The 18,147-nt window shown below is 51.7% G+C and overlaps 2 protein-coding genes across 6 annotated transcripts in view; one reads left to right on the forward strand and one right to left on the reverse strand.

Moving 5' to 3' along the window:
- VRK3 (VRK serine/threonine kinase 3) overlaps nucleotides 1-2,878 on the forward strand; it is a 33,808-nt gene extending 30,930 nt beyond the window's left edge. For 3 of the 4 annotated variants that reach the window (XM_082710214.1, XM_082710216.1, XM_082710215.1), the window contains exon 15: nucleotides 1,003-1,366. The gene's annotated coding sequence lies outside the window, so the exon portion shown is untranslated. Of the gene's footprint in view, nucleotides 1-1,002; nucleotides 1,367-2,295 lie in introns of those variants that run through there. The other variant, XM_082710217.1, reaches the window with a different exon arrangement.
- A 4,116-nt stretch (nucleotides 2,879-6,994) lies between these two features.
- Nucleotides 6,995-14,758, reverse strand: SIGLEC11 (sialic acid binding Ig like lectin 11). Of its 2 annotated transcripts, none has more exons than XM_082710218.1 (9): nucleotides 14,669-14,758; nucleotides 14,212-14,583; nucleotides 13,737-14,021; nucleotides 13,514-13,561; nucleotides 10,589-10,846; nucleotides 10,222-10,506; nucleotides 9,877-9,973; nucleotides 9,557-9,638; nucleotides 6,995-8,015 (listed from the first exon to the last, which is right to left on the reverse strand). In XM_082710218.1, the coding sequence occupies exons 1-9, from the start codon at nucleotides 14,703-14,705 to the stop codon at nucleotides 7,824-7,826; spliced, it is 1,656 nt and encodes a 551-aa protein (XP_082566344.1). In that variant the 5' UTR covers nucleotides 14,706-14,758; the 3' UTR covers nucleotides 6,995-7,823. The 2 variants fall into 2 exon arrangements, with proteins under 2 accessions (XP_082566344.1, XP_082566345.1); XM_082710219.1 differs by having other exon boundaries at nucleotides 9,450-9,638; nucleotides 14,669-14,746.
- Between the last annotated feature and the right edge of the window lie 3,389 nt (nucleotides 14,759-18,147).

The raw sequence follows: 18,147 nt of genomic DNA on the forward strand, positions 1-18,147 counted from the left end.
ACTTGTCATAGTCTCCTCTGGCTTGTGTCTGCAATCTCGCCTTCCGCTCTCTGACCAGATGCGCAGAGATGCCACCCATATATACCCATCCTTGTATTGTCGCTGGCCAGTCCTGCAGTGCCTTCCTGTCCCCCCAGTACAATGGAAATTTTATTTTATTTTTAAAGATTTTATGTAGGGGCGCCTGGTAGCTCCATCAGTTAAATACCTGCCTTGGGCTCAGGTTGTGATCTCCGGGTCCTGGGATGGAGCTTCCTGCGAAGCGAGGTGCCTGCTTGTCCCTCTGCCCCTCCCCCTACTTGGGCACGAGTGAGTGCGCTCTCTCTCTCTCTAACAAATAGAATCTTAAAACAAAACAAAACAAAAACCTAACAGCCCCTTTGAGGATCATTGCAGTTTGGGGTCTGAAACTGAGTAAGTCCCTTGAGGAGCAGGTTTGTGCCACAGTTAGGAACTGAGTGAGGAGGTGCCATTCAAAAAGCCTGGTGACTTCGAGGTAACTGAAAGATCAATCCCATCTCAGCTTTATGGCAGCTCCTTGCCTTGGCCTATGAGGCTGACCTCCCCCACTCCCCTCGCACCCCTCAGTCCCCACTCTGGGCCAGCCACACTGTCCACTCCTCAGATTCTAAACCAGGCCAAGCTTGATCCCACCTCAGGATCTTTGCACTTACCATTCCCATTTTCCCCCTTCATCTTTGAATGACTGGCTCTTTCTCATTATTGACTCTCAGACCCGAGCCTTCCCTGACTACCACAGGGAAGTACCTCTCCACCCCCTCTCATCACGTCACCTGTTTTCCACACAGCCCCATCCCCTTCTGGAAGGAAGCATGCGTTCAAATAAGCATCTCTACCCCTGCTTCCGCATCATCACCCCAGCAAAGGTTCTTGTTCATGGGAGTATCGCCAGTCTCTATAAAGCATCTGTCACACAGGAGGGACTTCATGGGTGCTCCTTGAATGACTAGGACACTAACAGCCATTTTTGTTGTCTTCCAGAACTTTTGACTCAAGGTTTGAAATACAAAAAAATAAAAACAAAAACAAGAAATGTGACTCAAGGCCTGCTGTAGTATCAGATACGCTTCTAGAAGGATCCCTTGAATGTGCACGCCTACTGCTACTTTAAGCAATACTGTGACTCAGTCTTGCCTAGCATCAGGGAACCCAGCAGTTAGGCTCCAGATAATGTGAACTCCTGCACTTGACTGTCCTGTCCTTTCAGCCATCATCTCCCACCAGCCACTGGGGTTGCAGACAGAGAAGACCCCTAAACTCATGATAGGGGGTGAGACCCTTCCCGCTACTCTTAGCACCTCTATGCTTCAGTAATAAATTGTTTCACTGGAGATGTCTGAAAAAAGAGTTCTCTTTGGAAAAGTTTACCTTCTCTTTTTCTCCATCTATCTATCCCTTCAAACTTTCATCCCTCTATCCAAAGTTTCATGTAGATACCCCTCCTTCCAGGCAACCACCCATTTTTCCAGCCATCCATTCTTACATTCATCCAACCAACTACCCATCCCACGCATCCATTTATCCAGCCATCTACCCATCCATCCACCCACCCACCCATCTTTCCATCCATCCATCCATCCACCCATCTACCCATCCATTTACTCATCCATCCATCTATCCATCAATCCATCGTCCATCCATCCACCCACCCATGCTTCAATCCGTCCATTTTTCCAGCCATCCAATCTTTTTTTTTTAAGATTTTATTTATTTATTTGACAGAGATAACAAGTAGGCAGAGAGGTAGGCAGGTCGGAGGCAAAGCAGGCTCCCCACCAAGCAGAGAGCCTGATGCAGGACTTGATCCCAGGACCCCAGGATCATGACCTGAGCTGAAGGCAGAGGCTTAACTCACTGAGCCACCCAGGCACCCCCCAGCCATCCATTCTTACATTTATACAAATGAACAATCCACCCATCCATTTATCTAGTCATCTACCCATCCATCCATCCATCCATCATCCATCCACCCACCCACCCATCTTTCCATCCATCTTTTTTTCCATCCATCCATCATCCATCTTTCCATCCATCCTTCCATTCATCCATCCTTCCATTCACCCGTCCATCTATTTACCCACCCAGTCATTCTTCCATCTATCCATCTATCCATCTAACCTTCCTATACTTTTCCATCATCCACTCTCCCACCCACCTTTCTTCCTTTTCACCCATCTGCTCATTCTCCCATCCATGTACCTTCCTCCTCCATACATTTATCCTTTTATGAAACATATTCAGCAGCCATATCTTGACACTCATCATGCTTCTCAGAGGATCCTGATGAACAAGACACACTGAGGTCCTTGAGTTTACAGACCCTCCAATCAAGTGGAAGGAGAAGCCATCAAGTGAGACGACAGCTTGGGGCTGTGCTCCACATCCTGGAGGAAAGGCGCGGTGCTGTGATGGAGACCAAGGGTAGGGGAGACACCTTGACAGAGAGCCTAGATAGAGCGATGGTGGAGGAGGCAGGCACAGCTGCCCCCGGGGAGCATGAGGCCTGGGCAGTGGCCATGGCTGGAGGAAGAGCGGGCCTATGGGGAGATTTTGGTGCCCATTCTTTGTCTTCTACACCTCGCCTCTACCTCCAAGTGAAACTCTGGCCCAGAGTTGATTAGATATTTATGGTGCAGGGGCTGGTGGTGGGTTTTTTGTTTTGCTTTGTTTTTGTTGTTGTTGTTCAGTAATTTTTACTACAGGGCACCTGGGTGGCTCAGTCAGTTGGGCATCTGCCTTCAGCTCAGGTCATGGTCCCGGAGGCTAGGGATTGAACGCCACACTGGGGTCCCTGCTGAGCAGGGCCTCTGTTTCACCCTCTCCCTCTACTCCTTCTCTCTCTCTCTCTCTCAAATAAATAAATAAATAAAATCTTTTAAAAAATAAAGGGGTGCCTGGGTGTCTCAATGGGTTAGAGCCTCTGTCTTCAGCTCAGGTCGTGATCCCAGGGTCCTGGGATTGAGCCCTGCCTCAGGCTCTCTGCTCACCAGGGATCCTGCTTCCCCCTCTCCCTCTGTCTGCCTCTCTGCCTACTTGTGATCTCTGTCAAACAAATAAATAAATTTTTTTTAAATGAGTTAATTAAAAAATTAATTTTTACTACAGGATACCTTCAGTAAATGCAGGTATGTAGTGCGTCTCCAAGAGGGGTCCCAGGAGGCAGCTGGGAAGGACTAACCCATTTCCCTTGACTTACAAAGTATTTTTCTTGTGATCAAAGCTTGATTCTAAGACTAGTACAAGTAGAATCCCTCCCAGATGAGACCCCAAAAACAATAGCAAATGTTCACAGAGACTCCCTTACTGAGATTAAAAAACAAAACTCCACCGAGCAAATTTTAAAGATCTTGTTGGCTCTTATTAGTGATTCATGATTCCGGCAACAACCAATGGAGCCAAGGGAAAGGCACTCCAGGGAACAGCCGAAGTGAAAGACTTCTATGGGCAGAAGAGGGCAGTAAGTTGTAGGAGGCCCAAAACAGGTTGCCCGTTGCAAGGTCGCCTTCCCTCAGGGGTCTGTCGGGCAGAGTACTTGACTAGCACCAATCAGGAGATTCCGGCACAGCTCAGTTCAGATTCTGCTTCTGGGTGAGCTGAAACTGCATGCCCGGGTTAGGGAAACTGGAGCTTAACATAAGCAACTCCATGTTGGGACTGTTGTTGTCTTATTTTTCACGCTGTGCTGGAAGTTGACAGAATTTCACTGCTTTTGATGGGAGACACTACAAATACAAATGATAATGGCTGTTGATGGAAGATGTAGTAGACAGAATTTTTTCAGAGCCGGCATGCTCTGGAAGCAACATATGGGAGGCATTGGTTGTCCTGCCTTTCAACGCGGCTCAAACAGCCTGTTGGCTCTTCTACCGACACTAAAGTGTCAGGAAATTGGTTTCTGACTTACCCTTTATGCTGTTACAACTGTGGGATCAAAGGATTGTTGCCACTTGTTACTGCGCAGTATTTTTCAGTTCTCTCTCAAAATCTCCCCAGTGGCTCTCTTGAACAAATAACATTGGGAAAATCCTCAGTTTGGTTGAAGTGCTGAAATTACATTTTCATTCTGAAAAAAAAACCTGCCCAAATTCTTGATTTTTAAAGTAAGCCATGTGGACGCCGGCTGGCTCAGTTGGTAGAGCATGTGACTTTTTTTTTTTTTTTTTAGATTTTATTTATTTATTTGACAGAGAGACAGTGAGAGAGGGCATACAAGCAGGAAGTGTGGGAGAGGGAGAAGCAGGCTTCCCACTAAGCAGGGAGCCCAATGCAGGGCTCTATCCCAGGACCCCGGAAGCACAACCTGAGCCGAAGGCAGATGGTTAACGACTGAGCCATCCAGGCACCCCAAGCATGTGACTTTTGATCTCAGGGTTGTGAGTTCAAGTCCCATGCTGGGTGTAGAGATTACTTAAAATCTTTTTTTTTTTTTTTTTTTTTTTAATAAAAATAGGGGCACCTGGGTGGCTCAATGGGTTAAAGCCTCTGCCTTCTGCTCAGGTCATGGTCTTAGGGTCCTGGGATCGAGCCCCACATTGGGATCTCTGCTTGATGGGGAGCCTGCTTTCCCCCCTGCCCCGCCTGCCTCTCTGCCTACTTGTGATCTCTCTCTCTGTCAAATAAATAAATAAAAATACTAAAAAATAATTAAAAAATAAAAATACAAAGCTAATGTACTGTATGTTAATTAATTGAACATAATAAAAAATAAAAATAGTGGTGCCTGGGTGGCTCAGTCATTAAGGGTCTGCCTTCAGCTCAGGTCATGATCCGAGGATCCTCAGACGGAGCCCCACATCGGGTTCTCTGCTTGGCGGATGGCCTGCTTCTCCCTCTCACTCTGCTGCTCCCCTGCTTGTGTTCCTTCTCTCGCTGTGCCTTTCTCTGTCAAATATATAAATAAAATCTTTTTTTAATTAAAAAATTTAAAAAATAAAGCCTTTAAAAAACAAATAAAGGGCGCCTGGGTGGCTCAGTGGGTTAAGCCGCTGCCTTTGGCTCGGGTCATGATCTCAGGGTCCTGGGATCGAGGCCCACCTCGGGCTCTCTGCTCAGCAGGGAGCCTGCCTCCCTCTCTCTCTCTCTGCCTGCCTCTCTGTCTACTTGTGATCTCTCTCTGTCAAATAAATAAATAAAATCTTAAAAAAAAATAATAATCCATGTTGGGAAGCCTATTTTTTATTTTTCCTTATGAGTTCCAATATCTGTTTAGCAGCAGATTTATGCAAATTGAAAGAACAGTGTTAAGTGCTCTGTATTTACACTAACTTCTTGGGACGCCCAAGTGGGGCAGTCAACTAAGAGTCCAACTCTTGGGTTCAGTTCAGGTCGTGATCTCACAGTGGTGAGAATAGTCCAACCATGGGCTCTGCACTCAGCATGGAGTCTGTTGAGATTCTCTCTCCCTCTCTCTCTCTTAAATAAGTAAATAAATCTTTAAAAAAAAATTCTTGAATGTGTTTTTTAAAATCTATGAAAAATGTATCTCTTTACATGTCAAGGTGATTCTTTTTTTTAAGATTTTATTTTTTTTTAAAGATTTTATTTATTTATTTGACAGAGAGAAATCACAAGTAGATGGAGAGGCAGGCAGAGAGAGAGAGGGAAGCAGGCTCCCTGCTGAGCAGAGAGCCCGATGCAGGACTCGATCCCAGGACCCTGAGATCATGACCTGAGCCGAAGGCAGCGGCTTAACCCACTGAGCCACCCAGGCGCCCCTAAGATTTTATTTATTTGAGAGAGATCGAGAGAGGTCAAGTGAGCACAGATGGAGAGGGAGAAGCGGACTCCCTGCTGAGCAGAGAGCTGGGAGGAGGGCCTCCAACCCAGGACCTTGTCATCATGACCTGAACAGAAGACAGACTCTTAATTGACTGAGCCACCCAGGCGCCCCTATCAAGGCTATTCTTTTTTGGGTGTTTTTTTTTTTTTTTTAAGAATTTATTTATTTATTTGACAGACAGAGATCACAAGTAGGCAGAGAGGCAGAGAAGAGGAAGCGGACTCGCCGCTGAGCAGAGAGTCCGATGCGGGGCACGATTCTGGGACCCTCGGATCATAACCTGAGCCGAAGGCAGACTCTTAATCCACTGAGCCACCCAGGCGCCCCTACAAAACGATTTTAATCCCTAAAGAATTTTATTCTTTTACATGAACTAAATACCAGCACGGAACAACTGGAATCACCCTGTAGGGTGTTGAAAATGGGAATAAGAAATAAGAGCACTGCTCCTATTTTGTGGGTAGACGCTATTTTTAAAACTCATTGAGCCGGAGATGCCGCATAATCCTGAAGAAGGGCAAAGCAAATTGCGCCATGAAGGATGGAATTTGACACATTGAAATTTTGTTTAAAGACTTTTATTTTTCAGTAATCTCTGCACTCCGTGTGGGACTCGAACCCACGAACCTGAGTTCAAAAGTCACTCCCTCCACTGACTGACCTAGCCAGGTGCCCCCCGACACTGTACTGGATCATGATGCTAAGGTTGAGCATGTTTTCTCATTAATAGACACAACAGGATAAAAAAAAGTAAATGGACATTCGTGGGTGATTTCAGAAGGGAGAGCTCTGATGCCCTACAAGCAGAATCAACTGCAGACCCTACAAGAAGAGACAGACCTAACCTTGAATACACTGGACCTTGCACGGGAATGTGTTCCACTCTCCCAGAGGGCGGGAAGACCGGCTTTCCTTATTCCCACCCCGCCCCCCAACAGCTCAGCCAATAAGAAGTCAGTATACTTCCAACTCCCAGTTTACTCCAATGGACTTTTAGTTTATAAGAGCCCTCCCTGCCTTTTTTCTCCATAAATGCGTGCTCCTGCTTTGTTCTTCAGACTTGCCTGCAGTTTCCGGAGAAGGTTTTTTGGTTTGTTTAGGCTTTTTTGGTTCACAGCACTCTTTTATTCCCCCAGTAAATCCATTTTTGCTGGTAAAGGAGCTGGCAGTTTTTATTTTAAGATCAACACAATATTTTTTTTTAAAGATTTTATTTATTGGACAGACAGAGATCACAAGTAGGCAGAGAGGCAGGCAGAGAGAGAGGAAGGGAAGCAGGCTCCCTGCTGAGCAGAGAGCCCTTTGCGGGGCTCGATCCCACGACCGTGGGATCATGACCTGAGCTGAAGGTAGCAGCTTTAACCCACTGAGCCACCCAGGCGCCCCTAAGATCAACACAATATTGCAATGTTAATGGAACATAGACCAAAACTGCAAGGAATTTTACAAGCCAATTCAAAAAGAAGACACTGGTGAGAACCAAAACCTCCGGGATATATGAAGGAAGAGGTATATAATTTAGATAACCTGTCGTTTATTTCAGAAAATCCGCTAATTATTTTCTCTGTGGTGAAAATACACAAGTTGGGTTCCCAGGAGGCAAGCTCAGAGTGTTCCTGAGGAAGCGCCCCGGGGCTGGGCGGGGAGGAGCTCTGGAGCTAGAACATCCCTGCAGAGTGGTCCCCATTCAGAGCGGACCCTTACACCAGGCGGGCTGCCCTGGGAAGGGGCGAGAGCTCCGCCAAGGTGCTCTCTGCCCTTGCCCCCTTGTTGGACCCGTCATATTCATTGCCACCCTCACCGCTCCCACAGCAACCCTATGAGTTCGGTTTCTTGAATCCACTTTACAGAGGGGGCGACTGGGAAGTAAAGTGACTTGTTCGAGCTCGGGCTGGTAATTGGCGCCAGGGCTTAATTTTGAGCCCGTTCTGCCCATAACCACAGCAGGGGGCTGTGCTCACTAGTTGGCAACCTGTTTTCATGGAAGAAAGACTCTTCTCTCAGGAGTTGTCCCCCCGATGTGTCACTTGCTGATCTTGATCTCTGAATACTCGGTGGTGCTAGAGCCCTCCGGGTCCCGAGGCTTCCAGGGCCTTAGCCCGTGGAAGGTGAGGGAGGCGTAATGGAGCTCGGACTCCTCCTCCAAGGTGGGCGGGGCCACGGCTGGGGGCGGGCAGGCTAAGGGGATGCTTCCCGGATACTCTGGCTGGTAACCCTGAATGGAGGGGGGGAAAGGGGGTCCAGTTAGGATAACGGGAGCTGGCAGACGGCAAGGAGGATCCACAAGCAAACCTGGAAACTGAGCACTTAGTCTTTCATCCATTCGTTCCACAAACATTGGCTGCGCCCACATTCATTCATTCAATAAATATTTGAGAATAGTAATGCCTGGCCCTTGGTAATCAGTTACCAAGCTCCCAGATCCTTCATTCCTTAATGGTTTAATTCCTTAAACCATTAAGGAGACAAGGTTATCGCCATTTATCAGGTGGAGAAAGTGAAGCTAAGTAAATATCCCCCAAATCACACGCTGAGTTGTTGGTAGGGCCAAGACTAACACCCAGGTCTCTCTGGTCCCAGTGTCTGCCCTGCCAGGCCCTGGCTCTTTGGTGGGGGAACAGGGCAGACATCGTCCGTTACACCAGCTAGCTCACAGTGGGGATAGCTGACATTCTAGTAGTAGTCAATTAGACAACTATCTAATAGTAAATTGTGATAGGATGCTCAGGATTAGGGTGGGTGGTGTGAGAAGACAGGGATTTGTTCAGAGCTGAACTGCCCTCAGGGACCACCCAGTATTTCAGAAGTTCAGGCAAACACAATTACAAAATTATAACATGAACCCTAAAAGCAAAGGACGTTGTGTGGTAAAAGGCCCAGTGTGTCTGAAGAAAGGGTTGACCCTTTGCCCCAGCCCCTGGGAGGGAAGCTCTAAGCCAGTGGAAGGCCCTGTCTGATGGGAACATCTCCGTTCACCTGGGACCTCGGGCCACACAGTATCAGCTTGACCTCTAGAGGGGCTGGAGACCACGTAACAAAGGTCAGTCATACAGGTGCTCCATACTCACGTGACCGACCCCCAGTAGAAACCCAGGACACAAGGCAAGGGTGAGCTTCCCTGGTGGCATTACCGCCCCCCTGCCCACACCCCACACCCCTGCCTCTCATCACACACCAGTGCTGGGAAAAATCAGCACTGTCTATGGGACTCCGCGGGGAGAGACACCTGGAAGGTTCTTTTACAGAAGTCCCCGTGGCAGAGTCCAGAGGCCCTCCCCTCAGCTGCTGTGATCTATTCTCTTCCCTGAAATAAACTAGCCACGAGTATAACAGGTCCTCGTGAGTTCTGGGAGGACTTATGGTGAGCTGTTGAATCTGAGAGTGGTTTGGGGACCCCTGAATTTTGTAGTTATTTTGGGGAGACCCCCTGGCATCCTGTGTCGGGGAGGAGAGAGAGGAAGGAGGGGAAGACAGGCCTGGGGTCCAGGGAGAGATGAGGTGGGGATAGGGAGGGTCCAAGTGAACACAGGAAGACAGACAGATTCTGGTGGTCTTTGGCTCTGCAAGGTGAGTCAGAAAGCAGAGGGGAGAGTGACTCCCAGGTTGCTGGCCTGGGAGATTGAGTCCACGGGGACCAGAGAACAACAGCCTGTTTGAGGCATGATGACCATCTGAGTCGTCTAGAGGGGTGTGGCCGTGACCATCCTGGGGTGGTGCCCAGATAGCATCCTGACAGACGGAGGGTTCATCACTCACCCAGGAGAGAGAACCCAGCATGTGGGTGGCATCCGTCCCACCAGCCACAGGCCAGGGAGCCTGTTTCCTGCAGATCTTCACCCTGAAGGGGGGGCCAGGACCCGTCAGCAGCCCTGCTGACTCACTGCCATGCCCACTGAAGAGGCTGACTGAGGGGACGTACAGAGCCTGTCCACCCGTGAGAATGGGCATGGCCGGGATCCCCAGTTCTCACAGCCTCGGCACCATCTGGGCTGCTCCAGCTGGGGATGCCTGGGACCCCAGGACTCACACCCCTTCCGCCCCATGCCCTCGCCCTTTCTCCCAGAGGCGACACTCACATGAAGAAGATGAGGCAGGGACAGAGACTGAGCAGGCCAGCAACACCGGCACCTGCGATGGCCCCCAGAACGAATCCTCCCTCAAGCTCCGGCTTCCCTGCAGGTGAGTGGGGCTGCCAGTGAGCCACCTCCAAGCCCCAGGACTTTGGTGCCCCCTCCTCCGGCTCTCACCTTCTTTGGTCCCCAACTAGCGGAACACCAGGACTCTGCCCCCCACCCTTCCTCTCCCTCACCCACTCCCTTTTGGCCCAGCCCCACCCCCAGACTGTCTTTTCTAGGTTCCAGACTCCCTCCTCCTACACCTCTGCCCCCCTGCCCTCCCCCCGCCCCCCACAGCTCCTGGACCTGGGAGCAGCAGGACAGCGGCGCTCTGTTTCCCATGTGCATTCCGGGCCTCGCAGCTGAGTCTGAGGCCGGAGCCCAGTGGCCCACTGAGCCTCAGGGAGCTGTTGGCCCAGGGCCCTGCAGAGCTGGAGATGACAGTCCAGGAGGCGTTGCTGTGGTTCCCCTCCAGCAGCTCCTCCCCCAGCCGCCAGCGCAGTGTGGGGGCCGGCTGGGCTCGGGAGGAGCAGTTACAGTGCAGCCCCTCGCCCTCCCAGGAGCAGGAGGGGCTGAGCAGCCGCGGGGGGTCTGCGGGAGAAAGAGGAAGGGTCAGCGGTGCCGCTGCTCCCCAGGCCCTGGGCAGCCTGCCCCCAGGGGTCCCCACACTCACAGACCACAGAGAGATGCAGGGAGACCTGCCGGGAGCCCAGCAGGTTCTGAGCTTGGCAGGTGAATTTGCTCTCGTCGCCCAGCTCCACTCGGGGCAGCTCCAGGAGCCCCTGCTCCCAGCGCCAGGAGGGGCCCAGAGTCCGGCTCCCCTGGACCCAGCTCAGGGTGGCGGGAGGGTTGCTGTCAGCAGCACAGACCAGGAGCAGAGTCTCCCCTTCCAGGACTGGAAGAGCTGAGCCCTTCCCTGGGTACTTCAGTTCTGGGGGCAGAGAGGGAGAGAGCACACTTGCACTCAGTCCAGACCAGAGGCTTCAAAGCCCTGGTCCTTTTCTCCCTCCTCCATTTCTCCTAAGTTGGGAAGGGATCTCTACACGTAGTCTTGCAAGCAGCGTTACAGTGATATGATTTATGTATCAGACAATTCCATTCACACGCCACTTACAGAGAGTCGTGGGGTAACCCTCACCACAATCAATTTTAGAATGTTTTCATCACCCCCCAAAACTGCCCCCTGCACTCCCCCAGCTGTCTCCCCCCTTACTAATCTCCCCAACCTCCAGCCCCTGACAACCCCTAACCTAACTTTCTGTCCCTGTGGATCTGTCTCTTCTGAACATGGGCTAAGTAGAATCACATGCCACAGGGGCTCTTGAGTCTGGCTAGTTTTGCAGGGCATGACATTTCCAAGGTTCTCCAGCCTTGTGGCGCCTGCCAGGGCCTCGCTCCTGTTCATGCAGAATCAAGTTCATCGCATGGACAGACCGCCTTGTGCTTATCCATCCATTGATGGACACTGACCGCTTCGAGGCGAGGGCTCTTTTTTAGTTTTTTCAAAGATTTGTTTATTTGTTGACAGAGACCACAGGCAGGGGGAACAGGAGAGGGAAAAGCAGACTCTGCTGAGCAGGGAGCCCAATGCGGGGCTTGATCCCAGGACCCCCTGGATCATGACCTGAGCCGAAGGCAGACGCTTAACCGACTGAGCCACCCAGGTGCCCCAAGGCAAGTGCCCTTAACTGCACTTCCCCCTCTCTATCCCGAACTGCTGAACACCCCTCGCTCACAAGTATCCAAAATTCAAGTACCAGACCCCTCAAGGCTCTTCAGGACGTGACCTCTACCTCTTCGCCTCCTTTCCCCACCTTCCCCCCTTGTCTCAGGAGAAGGGCAACCACACTGTGTGTTCTAAAATTCACAAAGGAGGAAGGGGAGTTCAGAACGAAGTCTCCCTTCCATGCGGACTCCCCAGATTGTGGGGTACAGCCCAGAGAAATGCTCCTCTGTTCACAAGGGAGGCAGGCAACAAATCCTGCTCCTCAAAGGCAATGATGATTGCCAGTTTCTCATGTGGCCTTCCAGAGCTATTCAAGGCAGCCTTATCTAGGAGCATTGAAAATATACTTCCCTGAGGCCCCACGGTTTGGCTTCTGGACATAAAATGTATAGTCCTGTTCCTCAGAGCACTGGCACCCTCCAGGAGCAGGGTAGAAATGCAGAACCAGAGGTCCCTCGAGCCTCCTGAGTCACATCTGCATTGTCACAAGATCGCTGAGAAATCAGGTGCTCGACAGCTTGTGGGGTACAGCCCAGAGAAATGCTCCTCTGTTCACAAGGGAAATATCCGAAGCAGCATTATTATGGAAACTAAAACCTGTGAACAGCTCCAGCGCCCATCAAGAGTGGAATGTGAGGGGTGCCTGGGTGGATCAGTGGGTTAAAGCCTCTGCCTTCAGCTCAGATCATGATCCCAGGGTCCTGGGATCGAGTCCCGCATCAGGCTCCCTGCTCCGTGGGAGCCCGCTTCCCCCTCTCTCTCTGCCTGTCTACTTGTAATCTCTCTCCCTCTCTCTGTCAAATAAATAAAAATCTTAAAGGAAAAAAAGAAAGAGTGGAATGTGAAACTGACATGATACCTACAGACAAAGAGAGGCAAAAATTACAGCCATCAGCAACATGGAGCAATGTCAAGAACACGGGGTGACGTCCCATCAGAATAATCAAAGGGGCTATGACCCAGCAAATCCACTCCCAGGAGTAGATCCCAAAGACGTGGAAGCAGAGAGTCAAGCAGATCCCTGTATGGAAATTTTCGGAGCTGCCCTGTTGACAGGAGCCCCGAAGTGGAAATAACCCAAATGTCCATCCGCGGACAGCCGGACGGCCAGACGGTGGTCTCTCCATACAACAGAATAATACTCAACCTAACGAAGAGTGAACCTCTGACCCGCGCTACAACAGGGATGAACCTTGATCATGTTGTCCTGAGTGGAAGAAGCCAGACACGTGTTTAGGAAAATTACAAGAAAACAGAAGGTACATGGATGTGTTAATTAACTGGATCGTGTGCCTCCTTTGGCAGTGTAAACGTATACCGAATCTACATCTGTGAAGTCTCAACTTGTACGATTTAAATAGATGCAAGTTATTCATCAATTATACCTTCATAAAAAATAAAGTAAAATCTAGAGAAAGGATGGTGACACAGTGTCCAGTGTAATGGCTCTCTCTGAGGCCAGATGGAAAGGGCCGAAATTAGGAAGGAACATTTTAGGGGGTTCCAAAGGTGGGGTTGCTGTTCTTTTTTTCTTAGGCTCTGTGCCCAGTGCGGGACTCATACTCATACCCTAAGATCAAGACTTGCAGGCACTACGGATGGAGCCAGTCAGGCGCCCCAGGCACCTTAACCGGGGTGGTGAGTACCAAGGTGTTCATTGGATGGTGATTCTTTGTAACTTGCCTGTATTTGACAAAAAGGCTTTGCATATAATGAATAGTAATCAAAGATCCTGGAGGGGGTGCCTCCCAGCTTCGCTCTCCCTGTGTGTCGACCTGGCCCTCCCAGGCTGGCTTCGAGCTCCAGGCTCTGCTCTGCTGGGGGGATGTGCTCCCATCCAGCCTTAGGGAGGGGGCCCTCCTCCCGACCCACCTGTGCAGTTTCCTCGGGAGATGGTGATGCTCAGGTTCTGTGGGGCATCTGGAACAGAGAGACACAGTAACGAACGGGGTTGGAACTGGCCCTTCCCCTGCCATCCATCCCCAGGAGAAACAGGAATGGGAACTGACACAGACAAGCCCTGTGTCCTCCCTGCAGCCCCTCTGAGCCTCCCCGATCCACCCCGCAGGTACCCAAGTCCAGGCCCTGCACGCACAGGAGACATTGAGCGTAATGGTGCTTTGGGTGCTCACACCAGCCCTGGGGAAGGTCACCCGACAGGTGAGGTTGGTGCCGTGGTCCTGTGGGTGGGGGGTGAGCAGGATCTCCGAGGAGTTAGAGGCCTCCAAGTCCAGTCCCGGGGCTCTGAGGGCAGCCCCCATCCAGGAGATGGTGAAGGGTGTCGCCCCATCACAGGCCCCCGGCACAGAGCATGTCAGGTGGCTGGGGCGGCCGGACTCCAGGGGCTCCTTGACCTCAATATCCGGGGTCTGTGTCAGCGCTAGAGAGGAGAGAAGGAGAGTCCGGACCCCAGAGGGGACCCCCATGTATGCCTCTGAAACAGGTCAGGTTCACCCCAACCCTGACCTGACCGTGCTACCTTCTCCCCATTAAAGATGAGCAGCTCTGCTGCTGCCCTTGAGGACATACCCCTCGCCGCCCCATAATTGGCTCTTGGGGACCTTCCCTACCTGTCACACGCACAGTGAGCCTGTTACTTCTGTAACGGTGTCTCATGAGACCTCTGTACAGGTGAAAGTAATAGTTTCCACTGTGTCGCCTCTGCGCATCCGTGATGCTCAGGGAGCAGTCACCCGCCCCAGGATCTCCGGAAAGGTGGAGACCTTTCCTCTTCGTCCCTCTGACTGGGCTCTTTGTGGCCATGGGAACTGCCGCTCTAGGATTATCCTTTAACCGGTACCAGGAGCCGTAAACATGTGTAGCGTTGTTCGCGCCGAGCCCAGGGTAGGAGAAGGAGCAGGGCACATGGACGCACAGACCGTCCTGCACCGTCACTGCGCCCTGCACCCGGAGCTCATACCCCGGATCCCCCTGCAGGGATCCTGCAGGGACACCAAGGCTCAGCAGCCGTGTCAGGACCAGCACCGCCCCCTGCTCCTGGGGACCCCTGGCCCTCAGCCCACTCACCGGCCCACAGCAGGGGCAGCAGCAACAGCATCTCCATGGTCCCAGGGGCTGTCCTCAGTCCGTCTGAACGTGCCTGTCTGTCCCAGAAGGAAGCTCAGACAGGAAGGTTCTTGGGGGAAGAAGAGGGTAGTGACCGTCAACCGAAGAGGAACCTCAGGAAGGGAACTGTGAAGTCCTGACAAATCCCTTCTTCCAACTTCTCCTTTCCCAGATGAACAAGTAGAGGCAGAAAGGACCCAGGGCTTGCCTACAGAGGGAAGGAGCCTGGCTTGGGGCTCGGGGGAGGGCAGCCCTGGCAGTGGGGTTTTCAGGGGGAATGGGTGAGGAAGGGCTCCAGGTGAGGTGCTGGGGGCAGGAATCATTCATTCATTCATTCACCAGGCACCATCTACTCCCTGCAAGGGCTGGGGACAAAGGGGAGAACAGGACCCACCTGACTCCTGTCCGCAGGCACCATGCCTCATGCCCCCCAACACCCAATGCCCTCTGGCTCTCCAAGAGCACCCAGTTTCCCCAACAAGCCTTGGGGCTGTGTCTGCAGCCCACCCACGCTCCCAACTCTACAGTGAGAAGCCGGCAGGGACCCATAGTCCCTGCACTCAGAAGGGCCTCACACTTGGGGTCACCACCTTGAAAGTCTTAATAATTTTATTTCTTTTTTAAGGATTTTTTTTTTTTTTTAAGGACCTGGGGCTCGAACTTACAACTCTGCGGTCAAGACCTGAGCTGAGATCAAGAATTGGACACTTGACTGACTGAGCCACCCAAGCGCCGCTAGATTTGAATTTGTGTTTTGTAAGTGAAGTCTCATGGGATGAGGAGCTCCGGAGGGGGAAACTGGAACCTTGGATCACAAGCTTCTCCCACCCTCCCCCTCCCCCACCTCTCACCCCCAGGGCAGGTTCTCAGCCCCACTCCCACCCCCAAGCCCCACCTGGGCACAGAGAGGGTCTGAGCTTTGCTGAGAGGTGGGAGCCCCATATGCCTGTAAATGTCTACACTGCCCACCCCCGCCCCCAGTCAAGCCTGAGGGTCACACCTTTCCTGCTCCCAGAGGCTGCTCCGAGAACACACAGCCTTGAGCACACCTGTACCGTATAGGTGACTGAACCCAGTTAAGGCCTCCCCGTATACAAACTTCAAGATTTGGAAGGACAAGGTGCACGGCCCACCCGTCTTGCCGCAGCCCAAGACAAGCTCCAACAAAAGTTCCCTTTGCTTATTAAAACTGCCGCCTACAGGGGCGGCTGGGTGGCTCAGTTGGTTAAGGGCAGGCTCCGGTCATGATCCCAGAGTCCTAGGATGGAGCCCCAGGTCAGACTTCCTGCTCAGGAGGGAGTCTGCATCTCCCTCTCCCACTCACTCTGCTGTGTTCCCTTTCTCGCTGTGTCTCTGTCAAATACATAAATATAATCCTTTAAGAAAATTATAAATGGTAAATTTTAGGGGTGCCTGGATGGCTCAGTCGGTTAAGCATCTGCCTTTGGTTCAGGTCATGATCTCAGGGTCCTGGGATTGAGCCCCAGGTCAGGGCTCCCTGCTCAGGGAGCCTGTTTTCTCCCTCTCCTTCCGTCCCTCTCCCTCTGTCAGTCTCCTGGCTTGTTCTCTCTCTCCCAAACAAATAAAATCTTTAAAAATAAATAAAGTGGTTAATTTTATCGTGTGTGTTTCTTACTACCTTTTTTTTTTTTTTTTTTTAAGTGTAAAGACAAAACCAAACCAAGCCACAGGTCAAGAGACAATCCCTGGAAGAAACTAAAAGGCTTTTTCCTGGTTTTTGTCAGAGGGGCCCTACACTTTCATTCTCCCCAGGTCCCCACAAATTACCTAGCAGGCTCTGGTGAGAAGCTTCCAGGCTCAGACCTGCCCAGAGGAGGGCGGGGAGCTTGGTCACCACTTCCCAGGGGTGGGGTCCATAAGCGTCTCTTGAAGAGCTGGGACAACAGGGGAATCAAGGAGGCCTATCCAGGGCCCCTCTGCTTCTGTGCAACCTTAGCTTCCTAGCTATGCAGGCAGCGAAGAATCAGCCTGAAGACCAGCCTGGCCTTTGTCTGGGATCTTGTGGGAAGCGGGGGCAGGGGTAGCCCCTGAGCCCTTGGAAAGTCCTGCCTGGCAAGAGTGGTCTGGTTTACCTGGGGGCCTTGGGCCACAGCAGGTAGGCACTGGATCAGTCTGATCCCTGGAGGGATTAGAATGGGAACAACTTAAGGCAGCCATGCAGAGGGAGTTCCACATCTGTGAGACTGTCCCTATAGCAGTTTCCTGGGGGCTACCCTAGCAAAGCAGCACAGGCTAGGCAGCCTCAAACAACAGGAATTGTTCTTCAGGTCCTTCTAGTGAATCTTCGAACCTCAGGGTGGTCTACTCCGCCCACACCACACCCTAGAACAGACTGTCTACCCGCTCCGTGGTCTGGTCGGGAAGCCAGCGGGAGGCCGCGCCCGGCGTCCTGGATCCGCGTGTCCGCAGAGGGCGGCTCGGCGCGCCCCCTGGTGGCCCCGCGGTGCTCTGCTCCTAGCGAGACCCAGCACCTCGCTGGTCCCCGCTAGGAAGTGGGTGGGTGACCAGGCAGATTGCTGAGTTCACAAATGGGACAAGCCCTAATACGAAACCGCATAGAGAAAGCTTCAGTTCCTTTGCATATGGAACCGGTTCCTCACCTAATTCATCAACCACTTGTCCCTCAAACATGAGGGGACTTGTCACTTTTAACTAAATGGTCTCAGGAAGTACCAGAGAGACACTGGCACAGCATTCAACCCGTGGTGTGTGGATCCAAGGTCATTGTGTCCCCTGCCCATCCCTCTGGTTGCCATTGCTACTGTATGGTCCACAACTTTATCTGGGCCCTGTGGACAGCAGCCCTGAAGAGGCCCCCCGGGGTGGGGAGCGGCTCTGTGGATTGGGGACACGGGGACCTCTGTCTCCAGTTCAGTCACTCCGCCTTTTCTTGGTTTGAGTCAGCTTTTTTATTTCTGCAGAATTGCAAGATGGGCTCATCCAACTTCCCTTCTTTCAAATCAAGTAAGTGCTTCCTTGCTTTTCTAGTAGATGACCAGAAAGAGCAAAGGGCGGGGGGTAAGCCACCAGTAGGATTCCGGGGACCCAGGACCACATAGCACTGACACGTTGTGGGTGCCGAGGACCGAGGAGTGACCCAATGCCAGGCAGTGTCCTCGGGAAGAAAGAAGTCCTAATTCGTTTTCTTCTTCGGGAGACCTCATTGCCTCGGGGTCTCCTTGGCCTGACAACTGGGTCTGGTTGCCTAGATACAGAGGAGGCCACCCTTCCTGAAACAGGAGGGTGGAGAGCCTCTGGGGACTCAAGAGTCTGTGTCTGTGAGTGTATTTTGTATTCGTGTGTCCATAGAGGGTGAGGATGCCTATGTGTGTAATTGTCACACTCTTTGATATTGGGCTTTTTTTTTTTTAAAGATTATTTATTTATTTGGGGCGCCTGGGTGGCTCAGTGGGTTAAAG

Source organism: Mustela nivalis (assembly GCF_964662115.1).
Source record: "Mustela nivalis genome assembly, chromosome: 18".
Lineage (NCBI taxonomy): Eukaryota > Metazoa > Chordata > Mammalia > Carnivora > Mustelidae > Mustela > Mustela nivalis.